Source organism: Triturus cristatus, chromosome 7, assembly GCF_964204655.1.
Source record: "Triturus cristatus chromosome 7, aTriCri1.1, whole genome shotgun sequence".
In the NCBI taxonomy this organism is placed as follows: domain Eukaryota; kingdom Metazoa; phylum Chordata; class Amphibia; order Caudata; family Salamandridae; genus Triturus; species Triturus cristatus.
This window is the reverse complement of record NC_140590.1, coordinates 352,512,402-352,535,949: the sequence shown is the minus strand read 5'-3', so window position 1 is coordinate 352,535,949 and position 23,548 is coordinate 352,512,402. Positions and strand designations below refer to the sequence as shown.

At 45.1% G+C, this 23,548-nt stretch overlaps 1 protein-coding gene across 4 annotated transcripts in view; it reads right to left on the bottom strand.

The window, feature by feature from the left end:
• Positions 1 to 23,548, bottom strand: part of LOC146809647 (uncharacterized) — a 977,933-nt gene that overhangs the window by 144,828 nt on the left and 809,557 nt on the right. For 3 of the 4 annotated variants that reach the window (XM_085616504.1, XM_085616505.1, XM_085616507.1), the window contains 3 exons: positions 17,344 to 17,445; positions 16,935 to 17,087; positions 16,635 to 16,736 (listed from right to left, as the gene is read on the bottom strand). The exons of the other annotated variant lie outside the window; for it this stretch is intronic. In XM_085616504.1, the coding sequence (XP_085472630.1) occupies positions 16,635 to 16,736; positions 16,935 to 17,087; positions 17,344 to 17,445 (357 nt within the window). The remainder of the gene's footprint in view (positions 1 to 16,634; positions 16,737 to 16,934; positions 17,088 to 17,343; positions 17,446 to 23,548) is intronic. 4 annotated transcript variants of the gene reach the window in all.

The window sequence follows — 23,548 nt, the reverse complement described above, 5'->3', positions numbered from 1 at the left end:
AGGTGGAAACAGCAATTGAAAAAATACTTCCGAACAAGGCTCCGGGCTTGGATAAACTGCCTGGGGACCTATTTAGGGCTCAACCAAAGATTTGGGCACCGTACTTGGTTGTCTTATTTAATCGTATTTTACAGGGGGGTGAAGTACCCTATACTTGGCTCGGGCCGAAATAGTACCCGTTTTTAAAAAGGGCTGTCCATTCACTCCCTCCAACTATAGGCCTATTAGTCTCATAGATACCTCACAAAAATTAATGGGGAGGGTTCTTCTGGACAGGGTCTTGGGATGGATTGAGGAGAACGGGATTTTGTCCACATTTCAGGGAGGCTTTAGGGCTGGTACTTCCACTCTAGATCAGATTTTTCGCCTGCAGGTCTTGTATTAGAAAACAGCCTTGGTTGAGGGTGGCAGCCTCTAACTGGTGTTTGTGGACCCGCGGGCAGCCTTCGATCTAGTTCCACGAACTAAATTGTGGCAAGTACTGGCAGATCTGGGTCTTCCACCTTACTTATTGGCCGTCCTATCTAGGCTTCACGACAACAATTTCGCCCAAGAAGGTGTGGTAAACACGGTGAGCTTACTGACCGTTTTCCAGTTCAAAAAGGCGTTCGCCAAGGGTGTGTCCTGGCCCCCACATTGTTCAGCCTTTATATTAATGGTCTTATTGACCATCTGAATTATATAGTAAATAATGACGCCCCTAAATTAGCATCAGGACGTGTGCCCGCACTGATGTTCGCAGACGATACCTTGTTACTGTCTAGAACATCATCGGGCATACAAAATACACTGAATGGTTTTGCGAAGTTTTGTGAGCTAAGAGGACTTGAAATAAATTTGGGGAAAACTAAATATATGATTTTTAACCCCCCTAAGCGGGTGCGACCAAACCCAGTCTTATTTGATATTCCCCTTGAGAGAGTTAAAACTTCTGTTTATTTGGGTGTTACCTTAACGGAGAATTTTAGCTGGAATTCTCAGATTGCTAAGTCAACGCTCAAGCTTGTCCAATTGGCAGGGGGTTTGAATAAAGTTTTTAAAAGATCGACTTTCAACCCAGTGTCTCCTGCCCTGGAAATTTATTGTCGACAGGCAAGAGTGGCTGCAATCTATGGGGCTGAACTCTGGGGACATAAGCAGACAGTGTCTCTCTCAAAGGCTGAGCAATCTTTTTTAAGATCTCTTCTAGGGCTTCCTTCCAGCACACCGTTGATCCCCCTTAGGTTTGATCTTGGGTTAGTCCCAATACAGGAGATCATCAGTGCAAGACCAATTTTGTACTGGAAGAGGCTCTGCTCAGTGCCCGAACTGTCCTCGTATAAATTAGAATTTGTAGAGATCTGGCCTGCCCTTAAATTTAAAAAGATCCCTTGGCTTCTGCATATTAACGCAGCTTGTATCCAACTAGGACTCCCGAAATTGTGGGCAAATCCGGAAGCAAGTTGTTCCGGGATACCAAGGAAGGAACTTCTTTCTCTGGTATCCATGAAAAACTATTCTTCTCTTTCGAGCTCTTCAGCTGTGGGTAGGTTGACCTTAGAATTCCTCATGGTTAAACAAGATCCCAAACTAGAGGAATTCATGGATCAAATAGAACCCCCACTTGCTCGTAAATTGTATATTCAGCTAAGGTATGGTACCCTACCGGTTAGGTCCTTTTCATCCAAGTGGCAGACACAAAACCAGGAAAGTTGTCCTGCTTGTAATTACAAAACAGAGTCTGTTGCACATGTGCTGCTTTTTTGTCCTGCTTACCATCCAATTAGGAAATGTTGGCTGATTCCCATTTGTAGGAACCTGGGATTTTGTCATCTTAAGCAGGCTTGCAGGTCGTTAGTCTATGATACTCATCCCAACATTATTTTTGCTGTATCCCGCTATCTCCACAGCATGTGGCGTAGGAGACAAACGTGTTTAACCTAATCACTTTCACATTGATAACTTGAAGTTTAATCTTTTTCTAAAAAATGTTTTTAACTTTAAATGCTATTTATTGTTTTATTGTGCTATTGTAATTGTTGATATACGTATGTGCACTTTTATGGTCTTATGACCGAAATAAAGTTATCAAGTAAGTAAGTAAGTTAAGCATTTATTGTATTCACTCACTCAAGCACTCAGAGACAGAATCCAGACCAATTGGGTAAGTATAAAAAAGGTATACTTGTATTTTAATTGTAGAACCAAGCAGGACTTGGTACAGGTAGGTAAAGGAAAATGCTACTTACCAGTATACATCTGTTCTTGGCATGTAGAGCTGCAGAGATTCACACTCTGTGCATAGATCGCCATCTGGTGTTGGGCTCGGATGTTTGCACCTTGTTGTTGTCCTGGAAGAAGTATTTTGTAGTCACAAGATAGGTGGCTCCTCCCTTGGACGATAGTGCGCATGGGCATCGACTCCATCCTCAGATTGTTTTTCGCCATGATGGGAAATGATGGCGTGTGTAGAAACAGAAAAGTTGTCCATGTGAATGTATCTAAGTAAGATAACACTGGAACAGATACAGGTTTCGGGGAGGTGGGTGGGCGTGTGAATCCACCTCTCTACATGCCAAGAACAGATGCTTACTGGTAAGTAGCATTTTCCATTCGAGGCATATGAGCTGCAGAATTCACACTCTGTACAGCAGTGTCTCCCCTAGCGGTGGTCACCTGTATCCATTGCAGTGGTTTAAAAAAGTGTCCTAAGAACAGCCTGGCCTACAGAAGCTGGTTGCTTTGCCTGCACATCTACAAAATAGTGTTTTGTGAAGGTGTGTGTGGTAGACCATGTTGCTGCCTTACAAATGTCTTCTAGGGGAATGTCACCTAAGAATGCCATGGAAGCCCCTAGTTTGCGTGTTGAATGCGCTCTAGGGGCAATTGTTAATGTGCGTTTTGCTTTCTTGTAGCATATCTGAATGCATTTGACTATCCACCTGGCAATTCCAGCTTTGCAGATAGGGTTGCCTTTATGACGTGAAGAGAAAGCTACAAACAGTTGTTTTTTCTTTCGAAAGGCTTTAGTCCTGTCTATGTAGTAAAGTAAAGCTCTTTTAACGTTGAGCGCATGAAGAGCTCTTTCCGCTACCGAATCAGGGTTTTGGAAAAACACTGGTAACTCTACTGATTGATTAAGATAAAAAGCAGAGATTACTTTGGGAAGAAATTTTAGATTTGTCCTAAGAACCACTTTGTTACGATGTATTTGTAAGAATGGTTCTTGTATGGTTAAAGCCTGGATTTTACTTAGTCTTCTGAGAGAGGTGATTACGACAAGGAAAGCTACTTTCCATGTAAGGAATTGTAATTCGCATTTGTGTAAAGACTCAAATGGGGGACCCATGAGTCTAGTAAGAAGAATGTTTAGGTTCCACACTGTAGAGGTTGGCAGTCTGGGTGGAATTATCCTTTTAAAGCCTTCCATAAAAGCTTTGATAGCGGGTACTCTAAACAATGACAAATGCTGTCTGTTTTGTAGGTAGGCGGCAAGGGCAGCCAGATGTAATATTATAGATGAATATGCCAGATTGCATCTTTGTAGATGTAGCAAGTAGCAAATAATGTTTTGAATTGAAGCATCTAATGGGTCAATTTTGTTGTTATTGCAGTAAATGATGAATTTTGTCCATTTAGCTGCATAGCAAACTCTAGTAGTAGGGTATCTTGCTTCTTTAATAATGTTCATACAGACGGGTGGGAGGTTGAGGTAACCAAACTCTAGGATTTCAGGAGCCAGATAGCTGGATTCAGTTGTGCTGGATCCGGGTGCCTTATCTCTCCATGGTTCTGTGTGAGCAGCTTTGGGGAGAGCCGTAATTTTTGATGTGGAACTACTGAGAGTTCGAGAAGTGTTGTGAACCATGGTTGCCGTGCCCATGTGGGAGCAACCGGGATCATCTTGAGAGACTGTTGTTTGAGCTTGCGTACTACTAGCAGAATGAGCGGGAGTGGCGGAAAAGAGTACACAAATCTGCCTGACCAGTTCATCCATATCGCATTGCCCTTGGACAACGGGTGTGGGAACTTGGCGGCGAAGGTTGGGCATTTTGCGTTTGCGTGTGTGGCGAACAGATCTATGTCTGGTTGTCCCCACATTTGGAAAATGGGTTGAAGAACTTCCGTATGATGTTCCCATTCGTGTATCTGTTGAGTTTGAAGACTTAAAAGATCCGCAATCTGATTATTTACTCCTGGCAGATGTTCCACCAGAAGATATATGTTTTGTGGAATCGCCCATCTCCATATGCTTTGCGCTAGGTGAGACAACTGCAAAGAGTGTGTTCCTCCTTGTTTTTGTATGTAATATATGGCTGTCATATTGTCCGTGTGGACTAGGCCAGTTTTGTTGAGGAGATGTGTTTGGAATGACTTTAACACTAGAAATATTGCCAGTAGTTCTAGTTGATTGATGTGGAGCGCTCTTTGTTGGGTGGTCCACCTGCCCTGAATGGTGTGGTTTAGGAGATGGGCTCCCCAGCCGGTGAGTGATGAGTCTGCTGTTAGCACTATCTGTGGAACTGGCTCTAGGAACGGCCGCCCTTTGAAAAGATATTGTGTGTTCCACCACTGCAGAGAGCAATAGGTGCGGCTGTCCACCAACGCCAGATCTGTAAGTTGACCATGAGCCTGGTTCCACTGACGTGCTAAGCATTCTTGTAAAGGGCACATCTGAAGCCTTGTTTGAGGTACAATGAAAATGGAAGAGGCCATCATCCCTATGACCTGCATAAACACTCATGCTGGAAGAGAGTGTTGGGGTTGAAACTTGATGATGAGAGTTTGCATACTGTCTATCCTGGAGGGATTGGGGTATGCTAGGGTTTTGGAAGTGTCTATTCTGGCTCCTAGATACTGATGTAGGTAGGAGGGCTGAAGGTGTGACTTGGTATAGTTTACTGTAAACCCCAAGTTGTGTAGCAGTTGAATGGTTTGATAAGTATGGCAAACACATTGGTTGTGTGACTCTGCTTTTATCAGCCAGTCGTCCAGGTATGGCAATACATGGATTTGCTGCATTCGCAAGTGCGCCGCTACTACCGCAAGGCACTTTGTGAATACCCTGGGTGCTGTGGTCACCCTGAATGGGAGAACTTTGAATTGACAGTGTTGGCCGTCCACTGTGAACCTTAGATATTTCCTGTGAGCCGGGTGTATGGGAATATGGAAGTAGGTGTCCTTGAGATCTAGTGTGGCAAGGAAGTCGCCTTGTTGAAACAGTGGAAGGACTTGTTGAAGAGTGATCATGTGAAAATGAGCTGATTGTATGTAGAGATTGAGAGGTCTGAGGTCCAATATTGGCCGTAGAGTACCGTCCTTTTTGGGGATTAGGAAATACAGGGAGTATACTCCTGTCCCTTGACGCTGTATGGGGACTGGTTCTATGGCATGCTTTTGAAGCAGTGAGAGAACTTCCTGTTCGTGGAGTGTCAGATGTTCCGAGGACATCGGACGCTGCTTGTGTGATATGTTGGAGGGATTTGCAGTAAGTTCCAGGCAGTAACCAAACTGGATAATTTGTCTTACCCACTTGTCTGTAGTGATGGAATTCCAGACAGGTAGGAACTGGGAGAGTCTCCCTCCTACCGGAGTGGAATGGTCTGGAGGGAGTGGAGGGAAGTCACTGTTTATTAGTGGGAGAGGCGCAAGTGTTGTTGTTACCTCGGCCTCTACCCTTGTTGTTATATCCTCTGTACCCACCTCTAAAATATCCCTTATTGGGGGATGTTTGTGGGGTGTTTTTATATGAGGAAGCAACAGAGTATGTACTGATGTTTGTGGATGCTCCTCTATAGAAGGTGCATCGAAAGGAACCTCATGTGGATGGAGACTGTAATGCTCCCATGAATTTAGCAATCTCTGTGTCCTTTTTCATTTTTTCTAAAGCTGTATCTACAGCTGGACCAAAAAGCTGTTCCTGATTGAACGGCTGATTGAGGATTGTCATTTGTACCTCCTGTTTGAAACCAGAAATGCGCAGCCAGGCATGTCTTCTTAGTAACACACTAGTGTTGACGGATCTAGATGCGGTGGATCTAGATGCGGTATCTGCTGTATCGAGGGCACATTTCATTGATGCATTAGTTATTAATTTGCCTCCTTGAATCAAAGCATTGGCTTTGGTTTTGTATTGATCAGGCAAATGCTGCATTAGGGATTCAAGCTTGTCGAAATGAACCCTATCGTACCAGGCAAGTAATGCCTGCGCATTGGCTATCCTCCAGTGATTAGCTGCCTGGGCAGCAACTCGCTTGCCCGAAGCGTCTATTAATTTAGACTCCTTACCTGGAGGTTGAGCATCACCGGAGGTCTGAGAGTTGGCACGCTTTCTAGCGTTGGTCACTACTAGGGAATCTAAGGGAAGTTGACCTTTGATGTAGGTGGAATCATTTGGGGCGGGTTTATATTTTTTATCAATTCTAGGATTCAGAATTCTAGCCCTTACAGGGTCTTTGAATATGTCTGGGGCATGTTTAATGACACCTTTTTACTTGGGTAAAGTTTGTACTGTCTTTTGTGACTGTGCAAACATGTCTAGTAGGACGTCTTCCTCTGTGGGGTCCAAATGCATTTGAACACCATGGTACTGGGCAGCCCTATCAATGAGCTGACTAAAGCCAATATTGTCATCTGGGGGAGATGGCTTTGTCGGGATCAGGACAGCCTGGAGGACCTACTGGGTCATCATAGTCATCCCATGGGTCCTGTGGCACGTCTGTGTTGTCATCAGGGTCAGTGACAGGGTCATTATTCCCTCTCCCACCCCCTAAATCATCATCATCCTGTGGTGTTGATGAGTATGGAGGAAGTATGGGAGACTCTGAGGACAGAAAGGCTTAGTAGGAAGAACAGGAGAAGAGGGTCTTAAAGGTGAAGTGGCACAGTCTCTTTTCTTTACAGGAACATCAGGGATGTGTGGGGTATCCAATTTCCTCTTCTTGTGTAGAACGATGATAATATGGCCTGTCTTGTGGTCCACTTGGAGAGTTTTCTGTTTCAAATCGATGGGATCTGGCCCAAAAAGTTCTTCCTCTTCGACAACCGCTTTCGGTGCTGATTTTTTTTCGGTCCCGTGCGAGGTTTAGATTTCTGCTCTGGAGCCTTTGAAGGGGTTTTTGGATTCTTCGGCTCCGGTGTCGAGTCGTAAATCTTCTTCGGTTCTGAATGTTTTGGTTTCGGATCCGAGGCTTTTTTTTCCTTCGGTGCCGCGGTGTTCGGTGCGGATGGCTTTTTGGGAATTGCGGGAGTAGGATGAGCTCCCGGCTTCGGTGCCGACGGTGTCCGGGGGGCACTGAGCTGCCAAAAGGCTTTTCTTTTGTCTTCGGAGCCGAGGGCAGGGCTTCTGAAGCTTTGTTTCAGTCGCGACTGGGGCCTGCAGGCGAATTCTTGACTGGTGCCTTCTTTTTCTTGGGTAGGGTCGGGTCGGGGCAGGGGCACTTGTACTCACTTGTTGACCTGAAGTGATGTGGTCATCGGAGTCGGAGTCGTCTGCCTCAGAAACGATGTTCAGATCCTAGGATTCTTCTGCCTCAGGAACATCAGGGCTTTCATTGAAGATGTCTTCTGGCATCGGTGCAGCTTGTTGCGCCACAACGTGTCATCGGGCCCAGCGATCAAGGATAGTATTCTTGGAGCGGAAGGAGGCGCAGGCTTGGCAGTTTTTCTCCTCATGCTTGGGCGAGAGACAGAGGTTGCAGACCTTGTGTTGGTCACGGTGTGGAAATTTAGCTCCACACTGGGGGCATTTTTTGAATGGAGTCCTCTCCATTAGCCGTAGGCCCGAATGGCGCCGATAGGCCCAGCGGCCTGCATCGACGACCGGAATCGAGTATTTGAGTAACGCGTTGAACAGCACGCGATCGAAAACAATACCATTGAGTATGATAAGCTGTGCGCGTCAAAAAGGTTTGGATAACACGGTACCGAACCGTAGCACTGAAGTTACATCCGAACTCGATGGCTGAAAAAAACAATCTGAGGATGGAGTCGATGTCCATGCGCACTATCGTCCAAGGGAGGAGTCACCTATCTCGTGACTACAAAAGACTTCTTCCAGGACAAAAACAAGGTGCAAGCATCCAAGCCCAACACCAGATGGCGATCTATGCACAGAGTGTGAATTCTGCAGCTCATATGCCTCGAACATATACTTTCAAAGGTAATTAAATTACATGGATTTGCAATTTTTACAGGTTGGTATCACTTAAAAAAGCAGTTTGAATTACGCAGTAATTTCTTTTTCGGATACTCTCTGATTACTTTCAGATTACATTGAGTCCTGGGGGTGGTACCACACCTAAGGATCTTACAATGCATGGTAAGTAAAACTTTTTAGATGTTGTAGTTTAGTTATCTCTTCTCCATACAAACATCCGTTCAGCACAGAACATTTTAGGCCCAAAATCTCATAACATGGTTTCCAATTGGGAGAAACAGTTTTAGAGGTTTCTCAGGTAAGTGCACGACTTATGAGTGGTAGTTTTGGGGGTTAGGACCAAGGTTCCCCAAGGTCTTGATTGGCACTCGAGTTACACCACCAGCGGCACTGGGGCGGGCGGGTGTAGATGCAGGGGCCCAATGTTAGCAAAGGGGCTAAGGGGGCCTTCTGTTAGGGACTGCTCAGGAGCAGGCCACTTGGGTGTGGAAGCAAGTCTCCTGGGTTAAGGTGAGCATTGCAGGGGCCAACAATTACCACAGCGTACTGTGGCGGCCGGGTGCAGCTTGCCAAGGAGACGCGGGGACCCTGTGCTTCCAAACGGAGACCTTCAGATCACCAAAGTTGCTGCAGGCTCGGGCAGGGAGACTTCCTGAAGGCGACCACCAGCTGGAGAGGTAAGTTGGGATCTTGGGGGGGATGCCTGGACACCATTGGTTGGGCTACCCAAGGCCAAGGGGCAACGGTTGCAGGGGTGTCTTTTGGCATGAGGTTCTTTTCACCAGCTTCGGTCATGGTCGGGGGCCCCTTCAGGTTGAGGCTGCAGGTGTCGTCTTGAGGCAAGTCAGAGATCACCAGATCCCAGGTCTGGCTCGCTGGGGAGACCTCCTCATGGCGTTGGGCCACTCAAACTCGGGCCGTGGGCTTCTGTTGCAGAGTGGTGCAGAATCACGAAGTCGCTGGAATCCGGATTCTGGGGGTGAGTCTTTGTTTGAGCAAATATGGTGCTCACGGCGACAGAGTTTGTAAGCTGGTTGCAGGGCAGGTCCTCTGTGCTCTGGGGGCAGCTGGCTGCTGGACTTGCAGCGTTCTTGCTAAAGGCAAGTCATAGATGGGACAGTCAGGTAGGGCTGGGGCCAAAGCAGTTGGTGTCCTCTTCTCCTTACTGGGTCAGCACAGCTCTTCGGTCTTCATTCTTTCTTCCTCCAATCTGTGGAGGCAAGGTTCAGATTCAAGGGTGTTTAAAGGGGTCTGCCCGGGCAAAGGGCGGGCCCTCTGTGGCCCTCAGTGACCGAGGTAGGCCGGGCTGGGCCCGGTCCCTTATTTCCCACATTTGTTTTTCTTTACACTGTAAGTATTTGTTTGCATTCGTGCCCATTAGAGTAGTTGGGTAATGTGATGCAAACACTGTGATAGCTATCCTGCACCCTTCCTGCTGTGCCAGTGACCGACTCAACTCCAGATTTTATTCATTTTACATTATCATATATCTTACCAATTACTGTGGAAAATGTCTAAAACTTTACGTTCAGGAAGGGTAGTGGGAGAAAATCCTGCTCAGACTCCAACTACCTTCCGTACAAGACACAAGGCTGTAACCATCCCACCCTTAAAAAGACAATGTTTGTTATCTGAACTCTGGGTCCCATCTGGTATAAAAGAGCCTAAATGTGCAACTCTACATAATCCTGACACTAAAATCTTGGAAGCATATGTACCAACTACCTCTGTGCCTCGATCTCCCCAGGTCCAGCAGGGGGCCCCCCTAACTATGGCAGAAGGGTCTCCCTTGCGGGACTCTACAGTTGGGAAGTTGATGAATATAAGTGAGCCAGTGCACATACCATCGACCCCTCAGTTCTCAATGAATGACAGGCCGGGGGATGACCTGTCTGCACTATCCATCGATTTGGAACTTTGGGGTCGCTACGTAAGCCCTGCTAAAGTGGAATCCCTGGAGCAATTTAAAGTTCAGGGGGGAGCCACCCCATCAGGGTTAATGTTGTATAGTAGCACCCCGTTGCTAAATAGTCATGAGATTTCTGACTTGTTAAACTCTTCCAAGAGCCCCGACCTCAATCTCCTGGATAATGTCTGTTCTGCAGAAGCACGAGAAAAGCCGATCTCTGAGTCTATGATCGCGCTGGAACAACTTCTTGCTTCAATCTTGCTGCTTCTAGGGAAATTTGTAGGCAGCTCGGACTGTATCCTTGAATCAGTTACCCAGATCTTAAAGGTATTGCTGCAGAAAGTGCCGGATGTGAGTAAGGTCTCTCCCCCTAAGTCTGAACAAGATGCATCTGAGAGGAAATTTAAAACCATTAGAAGCGAATTAACTAGGAAAAATGAAGAGTCTTCTATGGTCCCTCATAAGGAGTTGCCTTATTCTGCAGCCTCTAACTGTATCAAGAATTTAGTCCTGGAGATAGAGGAGGAGGATGAAGTTTTGCCAGGACCCAAACCGGTTCAGGAATTATTTCCAATATTTGTCTCGGATGGCGGAAAAGACCTCTTGGCCGATAAATCTGAGGTCAATAAAGAAAAGAGAACATATGGTAAACAAAAAAGTACCAAAGCTAGTAAGAGGAAACCCACTCGAAAGTATAGAAAGAAGAAGCAACGGAGGATCATTTTCCAAAAAAGCACAGAGTCAAGGGAGAATGAAATAAGGAATGGGGAATCCTTTTCTACTGCTTTAAAAGTGGACATTGGTGTGAATTTATCCTCTTCAGCTTTGGTGGAGGAGGAAATTGAACAAGGCAGCCTGCCTCCCCCGGAGGATTTACCACTAATTGGGGGCTCTCTCCCAGGCTCTCCTTCTCGGAGTGCTTTTGGAGGTCCAACTCTTAATTCATCTGGGTTTTTAAACCCTTTGGCCCCCCCCTTTGTGGTAACAATTGACTCTGAAATTACTCGCCCTCCGGTTCGGCCTGTAAGTACGTTAAAGGCTCCTGTGGATGTGCGTGTATTAGATTTTGTTCCATTATTTGATACTGACCTCTTATTAAATAGAGCCTGGCTTCTCAAGTGTTTTAGTGAGATTGAATGTCTCTATCACATTCAGTCTAGAGACATTGAACTGGTAACTTTGTTGGGTAGTAGTCGGGTTGTGAGTACTCGGGTGAAATTTTATTCCCCCATTATAACAAATCTGATACTAGAACAGGCTGAAAATTTTCAACGCTTAGGTATTGATATACTACCTATCCCTACCCCAGGCAAGCCAAATTTTTTCGATAAGCAGGGGTTGAGGGGTGGTGAACAAAACGGGGTAACCTCTCCTCTGAAAGACCTGAAAATTTGGGTGTCCAGGGGAAAACGCATAGTATCGCACGTGAAGCCTCTTCCACTAGTTGAGAATTCTATACTCAATGATGATAATAACCGGTGGAATTGGCTACATAGTGCACTTTCAACTAAAAATAAGGATAACCCCAAATTGTTTCACCATCTTTAACCCAGCCTTAAATATAATTTCCTGGAATGCGGCCGGATTCCATAGCAGCCCGGAGAAAATGACTTTCTTATCCACTCTGGAGGCGGATATACTGTGCATCCAGGAAACATGGTGCATAGATAGGTTAACGCCTTTAAAAGATTTTTATGTTTTGGAAGTTCCGGCTGCGCCCTCAAAGAAAGGGCATGCTAGGGGGGGGCTCGCCTGTTTACTGTCAAATAAGTTTCAATGGAGATTTTCCCATTATATTGATTCCAGTAGACTCTTCCACACAATAACATTAGAAAATATGTTCCATGACAATGTAAAATATTCCATGGTAATTTTTAATGTGTATATTCCGCCTGAGGAATCTTTTAATGATAAATTGCAGCGGGTTCTCCAGTATATGGATAAGATAAAAAATTCGCCTCCTTTTCCTGTAATTTTGCTTATTGGTGATTTGAACTGTAAAGTTTCAAATGCTAGTCTAAAACTCTTCAGGGATAAAGCTAAGGAGGAAGCATATTGCATCCCCCAGACACTCTTCCCTGAAAACTTAAAGACAAATAAAAGGGGGAAGATTTTGTTAAAAGAATTAGTGATCGGGGATGGCATTATCTTAAATGGGAGATTTCCATCCGATGCCCCTGCAAGTCATACCCATAAATCCCCCTTTGGGTCATCCATTTTGGACTATGCTATCGCCAGCTATAGTCTGTTTCCCCAGATTCTTGACTTAAAGATTATACCCACGACTCTGAGCGACCATAGTATATTGTCACTATTAATCTCATTAAATTCGATGAATACGGCATCTTGGTCGCTAACTGGCAGGGAGGCTACCTTCCACTCGACATCTGGAAGATGTTTCTGGAATAATGCTGCCATTAATGGGGTCCAGGAGTTATTGACCGATACCCTTAGGGAATTAGAAGAGTGGAAGGGAAATGAAATAGTTTGTTTTGAGGAATTCATGACAAAGATTTTATTGAATGCTAAAAAAACTGTTCCCCCTAGGAAAAAAGGAGAGGTAGTTTCTATAACTCTTCGTAATCTGAATAGGGAATTAAACAAACTAATCCGTGCACAGTACGTCGAAAGGGTATTGGAACGTGGGAAAGATATCGCTAGGTTAAAAAGAAAGAGAAGCAGACTTAAGCTAAAAATTAAAAGGGATAGGGAGGATGAAGTATGGATTAAATTAAGGGAATCTGCTGCTTATGGTAACACTAAAGATTTTTGGGCAACAATTGGGAAAGGATGTGGTACTCGCCACTCCCCTACTCCCATAGCTATATCAGAAGATCTATGGTCCTCTCACATCCGAGAATTATATGCAGGGATTGGGACCATAGGTGTGGATAACTTCATGCATGTTGCCCCTGATGACTCGGTCTTCTCTCCCTCTGAGAAGGAAATCGAGTTGGCTATAAAAAATATGAGACCCTCTGGGGCTATGGGACCGGATGAGCTTCCGATGACGGTCCTAAAACAAGACCCTTCAACCTGGAGTAAAATCTTGTACCCCCTGTTTAGGGCATGCCATCTTTCTAAATGTGTCCCTGCATCGTGGAGGGGAAGCATTCTGGTCCCTATCTTCAAAAAGGGAGCAAGGGACAGTCCCAGTAACTATCGCATGATTGCGCTCCTCGACTCCATCGGAAAGGTCTTTGCGAAATGCCTCCTGAGATCTCTTTCTGATTGGGTCGAGGAGCGCAACATTTTGCCGTTGGAACAGACTGGCTTCCGAAGGGAACATGGCACTCTGGACAACCTGACTGCCCTTCAGGTTATTACTGATAAATATGTCCAGGTTAGAGGGGGTGTTGTATACGCCGCCTTCATTGACTTCTCCACAGCGTTCGATAAAGTGGATCGGGGTACGCTGTGGAGAAAATTGATGAGGATGGGTGTCCCTACTCCCCTACTGGAATTGGTACGGGCTCTGCACACTGAGACCTGGTGCAGGGTCTTAATGGGGGGTGAAAGGGGGCTGTCGGCTAAAATACCATCTCAGAACGGCCTTAAACAGGGCTGCTTATTGGCGCCCCTGTTGTTTTCCCTATACACAACTGACCTCCCTGCAGCTGTGTCCCGTAGTGTGGGGATTGCACCGTTGATAGGAGGGGTGCCAATAGCCTGTCTGATGTATGCCGATGATGTGTTATTGCTCGATTTAACTCCCGTGGGTCTGGCTAATAGGCTTCAGGCTCTTCAGGACTTTGCAGGGGAGCATCATATGAAGATCAATATTAATAAAAGTAAAGTGATGTGTATTGCTGGTAGGAAGAAATGTCGCTCCACAAATTTTGGTTGGGCCATCGGAGGGCTTAGATTGGAGGTCGTAACTTGTTATACGTTTTTAGGGAAAATATTCTCAGCCAATATGAGCGAGAATTCTCATATAGAGCATTGCTCCTGCAAAGCTCTTGCCCAAGGTAATGGGTTAAAGTCCCTATACCTGGCAACGGGGAAAAGACATTTTTCTAGTCTTCTAGAAGTATTTAGAGCTAAAATCCCCGCAACCATCTTGTACGGTATAGAAATAATTGAGATAAAATATTGGGACTTTTGCCATAAGACTGAGGGAAAACTCCTAAGATCCCTCTCGAACTTTAATAATGCCTGTTCACTGGCTGCTTGCAGGCTGGATTTCGGACTCAGGACTGCCTGGGTCCAGGGGCTGTGCGCCTTAATAAGGTGGGTAGCCAACTTAGCCAGAGCGAGAGAGGGAACCCTGCGAGTTTTACTCAAAAATGAACTTTTGGGCAATTTTAAGGATTTCTCTAAATTGGTTACCAATTTTAGAAGGGCTGTGAAAATCCTTAGATTGGATGAAAGCGCTCTTTTCTCCTATTCTCCCACGCAGTTAAAACAGGTCCTCAGGGAGGCCTCGTGGGAGTATTGTTTTCAATCCGACAAAAAAACAGTTGGAGATAAAAGGAATGTGGAGCTGCTGGTCTCCTCCTATAGGTTGAAACAGCCCCAACCGTATGCCCAGTGGAACCTGCCACATGGGGTTCGTAGGTTTTGGTTTTTATTACGTTATGACTTAATTCCTCTTAACGTGTTGTTGTCTAAATGGTATGGCACTTCACCGTTGTGCAATCTATGTAAATTAAATTATCAGGACTGTATGCATGTACTTTTGATTTGTCCTATGTTACGAAGCTTGCGCAAGCGATGGCTTAAAGTGATCTGTCTCCGCCTTAGCATTGTCACTTTACAAGATTTTCTTCATGCTCTTTATTGCCCACCAAATGAAATGTTTTGTGCTTACGTTTTTAACTTTTTTAAAGGATTTTTAGCTATTTATTAAATTCTCTGGAAGATTGTGTCGGCCCGGCCATGTGGGACTGTTGGTTTGCAATGTACCTATTACGGTTTGAATACTATGTTTTTATAATTTTCGTATTTCTGATGGCTGTGTCGTTTTGTTTGTACATGCTTATGTGGCCCTCTTCGAGAGCCAAAACATAATAAATAAAATTTGAAAAAATTTAAAGGGGTCTGCAGGTTGGGACCAATGGGTTACCAATGGGTTACTTCCTTGGGGTGATCACTCCCCCTATTATGCCACCCTTCAGTGGGAGGGGACATGACCATCTCCCCTCATCCCCAAGATGGAAGAGACTGAGATGTGTGCTTCACCTTGCCTCCCCACCTGAGGGGTGGGGTTGGCAAAGTTGGGCACACATTTCTTCCTAGCTTGGGTTTCCCATCGATTCTCCTACCCAAAGTGGGGTCAGAACCAATGGGAGACAGTAGCTGGGGGCAGCAAAAGGCAGGGATAGTCCCCAGAGGTGGCAGGCCTTTGAAGCTTCCCCTCCGTGGACGCAGCCCATCCTGAGGGGCAGGGGAATGACACCTCTGACCAAGCTGGGCTTAGTTTCTGGACCCAGAGAGTGGAGGTCTATACTCAGGGGTCCAGACACCTGCCCGGTGGAGGCAAATGGCAGGCAGCCATTCAGGAACCACACCAGGGATGGAAGTTTTTCAGGGGGATCTCTAAGATGCCCTCTGGGTGCATTTTACATTAAATCTCACACTGGCATCAATGTGGGTTTAATGTGCTGAGACGTTTGGTACCAAACTTCCCAGTTTTTAGTAAAGCCATTGAGTAATGACCAACTCCCAGTCCATATACTCTGTATGGCTTTACTACACTTGCAATGTGTAAGAATGGATTAGTCACTGTAGGGGTAGTGCACATGCCACTGTATCCTCGCCTGAGGGCTAGTGCACCCTGCTAGAGGGGTGACTTAGCTATGCTTCAGGCAGTGGGTTGCAGGCATGGCACACAGGGATGTGTGCCATTTCAAGTCTTCATTTAGTTCTGCACCAAAACACACAGCCGGCAATGGCAGTACATGAGTGTTGAGGTACAGGGCCTCTGAGGGTGGCACAATAAGTGCTGCAGCCCTTAGAGGCCTTCCTTGGTCACAGTGCCCTTGGTATCCATGGTACCTTTTACAAGGGGTTTATCTGCACCATTAATGAAGTGTAAGTAGCATTGGTTGGCAGTGCAAGTAGCAAAGCTGGTGGTTTGTGTGAGACGCAAGCACTGTTTGGCAGCTGTGGAACCTGTACTGATGGGCAGTGTGAGAAGCTGTACCACTGTACAAGAAGACACTAAACTAGTCTGATATCTGGATGAATAAGACTCAGTGTGTGAAACAGACATGAAGATAAATCCCTTTTGAGGCAATCTTTGAGACCCACTTTAGGGGGCAAACTAAAAAATGAGGTACAAAGATAACTAAAATTCCCATGGGTGAGATCTTAATTGGTAGGGGAGAACTGGATATTGGAGGCTTTTCAAGAAACAGCATCATCCTTGGCCCCTCAAGGAACTGAATGGTAGGTTTGTCGAAAGAAGAAACACAAACAGAAGCTCTGCGACAGGGCTGAGAATCTTTGGACTCGCCTATCAAACCCAGAGAAAATCTGTTAAGGCCACATTCTGCAAACAGAAGAAAAACACAATGTTTTATGCTATATTTCCTTGTCTGTCAACGGAATGGTTGATGCACTTTTTAAAGGCCCAAAATTACTTACCCGTGGATTTGTCCTTAGAAAACAGCCATTCTGAGGGATTCAGTGGCATGGTAGCTGCTGGAGTAGTCAAACTTTTTTCCTGTTCTATTTTGGAAGGATCCCCTAGTGAGGAATAATAAATATAGTGTTACAAAGATCCAAAATTCTCTACTCTTCTATGAATGCTGCACAAAAAAGAATGGTGCATCACTAACGGCAGCTGCTCGGTAGCCCACACAAACAGTACACCCACTGCAAGTATTCTCTGTGAGCTTCACACACTTGGTAGTGATGACTCCAAAGAGGACATTGTAGCCCTACCTGTGGCTAGCATCCTGCTTGCTGGAGGAGAGTTGGATTTCATAGTCTTCACAGGAAACAACTTCTTCTGTGGCTCATCGTGATACATAAGAGCAGGTGGATGAATAGAGGAAATGGATATTTTCTGGCAAGATTTCAAGTCGTGAGACTCTTCTGTGAAACAGGTATAAAATGTTACATTTGTAGGGTAACATCAAGCAAACAGAAGAAAATTAAGGGCCTGATTCTTAATGATAACTTACACTTTTGTATGAGTGCATTACTTTTACGGATTCACAAAGGTAAGTTACTACTAGTAAAGTTTTACTTTTGTGAATCAGGCCCTAAGAATTTTAGAATTTAAGATATGTACATGAGAAATGGCCAATGAGAAATTAATGCAGCTTGGTGTAGGTTCTGGGACACTTACCAGTGGCTTTGTTCTGGACAGGCAGTGGCTGCATGGGATTTAGTGGCTGTGTTGAATCAGTTGTAATCAGTGGCTCTTGCTGAACTTTTATGGCTGCTTTCTCTGGTGAGGGGCACATCATATAATTAATGATCCAAAGATCAAAAGCAAACTGCACTTTTCAGATTGGTACAGAGAAAAATACATGGTTAGGTGATAGGGAAACATGAACATCAATTCTGAAAGATATGAGTTTTGATTAATATGCATAGCCCACACCCTCCCTTTCAACTATGCAAGGATATAGTGATGTGTGTGGAATAACACGTTTGCAACCTATAGCTTACCCAAAGCGAAGTTGAACTGAGATCTTTGATATCCTAGCAAGCAGTGCTTAACTTGTGAAAAAAAGAAGGGCCAGGGCCCTTATCAAAAGGCCACTGCAGCTTGTACCACCCACTGCTCCACCTAGCATGGCCACATGATAGTACTATCACGACTAACAATCACACTCATACAAGTGTGTCAATACAGACTTTAAATATACATTAAAATGACTATTACATGTAGCCCAATCTATTCGTCCAGCTTTGAGTGACAGGTATGAATGATTTTATTGTATATTTAATTATTAGACAACAGCTGCTGTGCTCCTCAAAAAATAAGACAAACAGCACCACCATGTGGCAGGCTGTCATAAGAGCTGGTGCCGATCACCGGAAACCACCTGCTCAAATTAAGCACTGATTCTATGCATTGTGGACAAAAATGTACTAAGACTAAATATATCAATGAGCAACAACATAAAATAAGTATGAAGAAATAATATTAGTTCCTCAAATATACGAAGTCGGTACTTCAGACACAGTCATGACCATCTAGTTAACCAAATAAAAACATATTCGATTGATATAACTTATGAATAAAAATCTTCGCTTTAGCAATTGAGCCATAAAAACTCTTTGGAATTTATATAATAATAAATAACTAATTAAATAAGTAATCATTTAGTTTGTTAAATAAGGATTTTGTCCAAAAAAAACATGATCACTTTCAGTATTTCTTTTTGCTTGTCTCAAAGTGCCAGTTGTACACCCTTTTTTGCAGCAGCAAACGGGAGTTTGCCCATTTTCAACCGCAAAAAAGGTTCAAGGCATGTACAAATGGTACTTTGTGAGTCACTGACTTGCAAAATAGCATTTGGGGCATCCCTTCCTAATAGCGAGTCACCGTGCCATGTGCGGTTGCAAAACACTTGCAGTTTACCAAGTAGGTTGTAAACCACTCGCGAACAGGAAGGGTTTCCCAGGGGACCCCTTCCCCTTAGTGAGTGTGTGCCTAAATATTTTTTAAGAGCAGGCAGTGGTCCCAGGGACCACTGCCTGCACTTAAAAAATGAAACTGAAAAGTTTCCTTTTTGTTTTTAAATGCATCCTGTTTTCCTTAAAAGTGCTACAGTCATCCCGTGGTGGAGGATGCCATTTTTTCTGCTGTTGCTGCCCTGCGCTGCACATACTGCTGCTGAGGGGACTCCAAGACCCACAAGTCTTCGGTCTCCCAGGTGGGAGGAGTCACCAACGGGCTCAAAATGCTACAGTCATCCCGCGGCGTGGGAGGGCATTTTTTCTGCTGTTGCTGCCCTGCGCTGCCCGTACTGCTGCTGAGGGGACTCCAAGCCCAACAAGACTTCGGTCTCCCAGGAGGGAGGAGCCACCAACGTGCTCAAAAGCGCTACAGTCATGCTGCGGTGCAATGCCGTTTTTTCTGCTTTTGCTGCCCTGCGCTGCCCATACTGCTGCTGAGGGGACTCCAAGCCCCACAAGTCTTCAGTCTCCCAGGAGGGAGGAGCCACCAACGCGCTCAAAATCCCGTGGCCCATCAGAGGAGGGGGAGGGGTACATAGCTGAGCATTCAAAAGTAGGGACGGATACTTGTAGGGTAATCACTGGACTCAGGGATGAAGTTACTCTACTTAAATCGTTAATTGTAGCACTCGCCAAACAGGTCAACATACTTTTGGAGAATGAACAACTTAGAACGGATACTCACATCCAGTCATCGAGTCCGCAAATACTTCAGCGCCTCTTGTACCTCTTATGTCCAATCAAATGTGGCATTCGAGACAAGCAAACACTAAGGTCCTGAATCCAGCGGGCATAATTGATACATAGTCAACCGAGATAGAGCGTCTTCATAGTTCAAGGTACGAACAAGACCAATCCCCCTCTAAGAGTATCTTTATGATTAACGTACCAAAAATATCACCATCTTTAGCAAAATATGAAGAAAAAAACTCATTGGTGAACAAAACAATCCATTGGATCCGGAAAATAAGAGGGTGTAGGTCCGTTATCAGGAAAGACATCCTCTGGGCAAGACAACTAAAATATAATACCTCACCTACTGATTCGATCAAACTACATCTAAGAGACGAGAGCTTGGTACATAATCTTATAGCGCTGGAAACAAGATCGTTCTCACCCACTTCTACCAACATACAGATGAAGTACAACCCCCTTGCCATGTTGCAGCTTCAAACACTTAGAAGGCATGATATCCTGATGGGGATGGACTCATCTTTGGCCCTAAACGATTGACAGGCGGGGCATGATACTACAACCCCTTCGATTTTATGGTACTAAGCCAAGGTCGTGACACCTTCTATCGAGTCTAATATGGATGGGGATCCACCAAGCGAAATGCCATTTAAGTCCCAGCTCTCTATCAGGGAGATGTCAGATCCTGCAAAGGCCACCACCTGCATTCCACCAAGGTTAAGCTTGGATCAGGAAGTATGCTCCATTCTACCACAGACGAGCAGTGCAATGGAGGACTTCCAACCAGTTCGCAATGGTCCAGAAGAATAGACCTCTAAACTCCACATACTGACATGGAATGTGGCAGGCCTAAAATCTAAGGTGGAGCTCTCCTGCTGGATTCATTATATAGAGCACTTTTACATTTGCATCCTACAGGAAACGTGAGCAACTGCACCGGTCTTTATTCCCGGTTATGTCACGATAAGCTATCCATCGGTTAAAAGTAGACCTGGGCGGCCGGCAGGAGGGTTGATGATCTGGATTAAGATCGATCTACAATGCGCTGTCTGGGAGATTATGACTAGCAGCCCGGATATTCTTGCGATCAATCTGAGGGGCAGGAACGGTAAGGGGATGGACATTTATAATGTCTATACCCATGTTGTCAAGGTGGGTTTCAGATCAACAACCATAAAAGCTCTGGAAGACTGCCTTGAGGAAAGAGAGTCCTCATCTCCATTAATAATAGCAGGAGATTTCAAGTTGTGGCACGTTCCTCCGCTTGATCTGCAACCAATCAAAAAATAGACCCAAACTGCTCTACAGCTTCATGCCCTTACTCTTGAGTACGGATTTAGGGCTGCAAACGGCCGCACTTTATCTGATAAGAAGGAGGCCAACACATTCAACAGAACCGATAATATGAGCCGAATTGACAATGTGCTATTAGATCTGAGATTATGGCCTGATGTGTTGGATATGATAGTTGGAGTAACCATAGACAGCGACCACAACCCCCTTGAACTTGCCATGAACAGTATCTGCATCTGCACTGACGCAAAGTTTGCAATTAAGGAGATATGCACCATGAATAACAGGCGTCTAAAGTGGGTGCGTGTAGCTATTGATGTCCGTAAAGTGGAAGCTATAAAATAAGCACTCTTGGATAGTACCAGCAAACTTAGTGATTTACTATCCCAGCGGGATGAACTCTTAGTGGTCACGACCACCCACTCATCTTTGTTTACTAACCCAGCTTCTCACTTCATCCTCCTGAAGTCACATCGCAAGAAGTCATAAGACAACTCTCAACTCTCCTGGTTTAATCCGAAATGTAAGAAGCTGCAGCTTGAACTGGCAGCTGTGATAAAACCAAACCATGTAGAAGAGATACGACTGGCCAGGAAGCATTACAAATTAGCGCAGGCCGAAACAAAAGAGGAGTAGACCAAGAATGGCTGTCTCCAAATTTGCAATGCCTGTCGAAGGAAAGGCTCCAAGCTGTTTTGGTTGCTAGTTACGAGGGGTGATGCTGAAAAATTCAAACCACCGACACGTAACATCTCTGAGGCTGCCTGGTTGGAACACTTCTCAGCAGTCTACACAGGATAAGAAGTGTTAGACTCGGAAGGCCCCCTCATGGAGTATAACAGCAACCAATCAAGCAACAACATATTTTCCTTAGCGGAGATAACGCAAAGTATTTGCACCATAGACAAAAACAAGACCTCCGGCCATGACGGCGTACCTGGAGATGTCTTTCTGAGCGACATCCCGAACTGGAGTAACTATATCCTGATATTAGCAAACAAAATTGCTTACGGGGCTCCGATACCTCTGTCATGGAAGGGAGCCAAAGTCATCCCAGTATTTAAGAAGGGGGAATGTTCGCTACCCTCCAATTATAGGCCAATCAGCTTAATCGATGGTTTACAGAAGGTTTTCTCCCATGCCCTACTTAATAAAATCACTGATTTGATGGAGGAAAATAATATACTATCCCTCTTCCAAGCGGGGTTCAGGAAGAAAGTGAGCACTGTCGATCAAGTATTCCGTTTCACCTTGCTGGCTTGGAAGACAGTGCTAATAGAGCAGGGCAGTCTTTACACTGCCTTTATCAATTTAAAATCAGCTTTTGATCTCATACCCAGGCCCAAATTATGGCAGGTCTAACGTGATCAGTGGCACCCACATGACATCTTGGCTCTTCTCATTCGGTTACATAAAGGCAACTATGCAAGGGTGCGATGGGGGCACTAAGGGCAGCAGGGTTGTGTCCTAGCCCCCACCCTATTTTCGCTGTTTATAAATGGAGTGGTGAAGTACCTAGCAGAGGTCCACGCTGATGTCCCCAAAATAGGGGGAGTGAAAAAAACAACTTTACTGTTCACAGATGACACCCTGCTGGTCTCAAAAAACCCCAGTGGCCTCCAGCTGCTACTCGACTGTTTTATGGCCTTCTGGGGATTGAGAGGACTAGAGGTTAATATGTTAAAAACCAAGCTTATGTTGTTAAAGCCCCACAAATCATTCAAGGGCAAATTGTGCTGGGGGGACCCCGCTGGAGGGAGTGGACACCTTTGATTATTTTGGTGGAACTCTTGCGGAGAAAATGTCCTGGAAACACCACATTTCTTAATGAATCCTTAAGCAGAGGAAAACCACAGGGGCATTAATAAAGCAACACAGGGCTTCGCAAACCAGGCCGATAGCAGCATTGCTCCAGATCTATGACCTGAAAGTGGTAGGTTCTGCTCTTTACGGAGCTGAACTTTGGTTCGAACTTGGGGGTTCGACAACTTAGAGGGCCATCTCCGCACAGAAAATAAATTCTTGAGGTCGTTCTGCTCTCTCCCACAGAATACCTCGCTCCTTCCCCTAAGGCTCGACGTGGGCAGATCCACTATAGAGGACAAAGAAAGATAAGTTACGTCTGAAAAAAACATCTGAGCTTACCCACTATGTGGCTGCCCTTGAAGAAGTCTGTACCCTAGATCGTTTAAAAAAATTGGGTGGTTTAGTAACATCCAGACACTCCCTGCTGTGGTAGGCCTGGGGAATCTGTGGTCTGAGCCCGACATTAGCTTGTTCCCTAGCAGAGACTGTCATGACCTGTTATTGAAATCGGGTGGGTCAGAGTAATGAACCACTAATAGGCGTCCGTCTTACAACAAAATTCTTAGAATTGAAGCTATTAAGTATGTATGAGCAGTATATGGAGGTTATCACCATTCCGAATGATAGGAAGCTATACATACAATTCAGATTTGGTACTCTCCCTCTGAATTTGTTTACAGCTACCTGGCAGGGGGGAGCCGTTGATGCATTACGCTGCTGTCCTCACTGTCCAGGGGCCCATGAGACGATTAAACACGTTCTCTTTGCATGCCCACTGTATAAAATCCCGAGGATCAAATAGTTAGCCCCCCCATCTGCAGGCAGATGGGTACTCTATGTCATCAAGAGGCGCTACGTATTTTGAAAACAGACTCCAGGCCATTATTAGCTTGCGCAGTAGCCAAATGTCTGGGGTAAATGTGGTTTATCAGGAGCCTTAGATTGAAGAATGGCTAAACCCCCTTCTGTAGCTCTTAAACTAGATACCAGTCTATAACTACAGTCATAGCATGACATATAAATAGCATCTGTACCTGCAACAACGTTATTATGATTGTGTACATGAACTA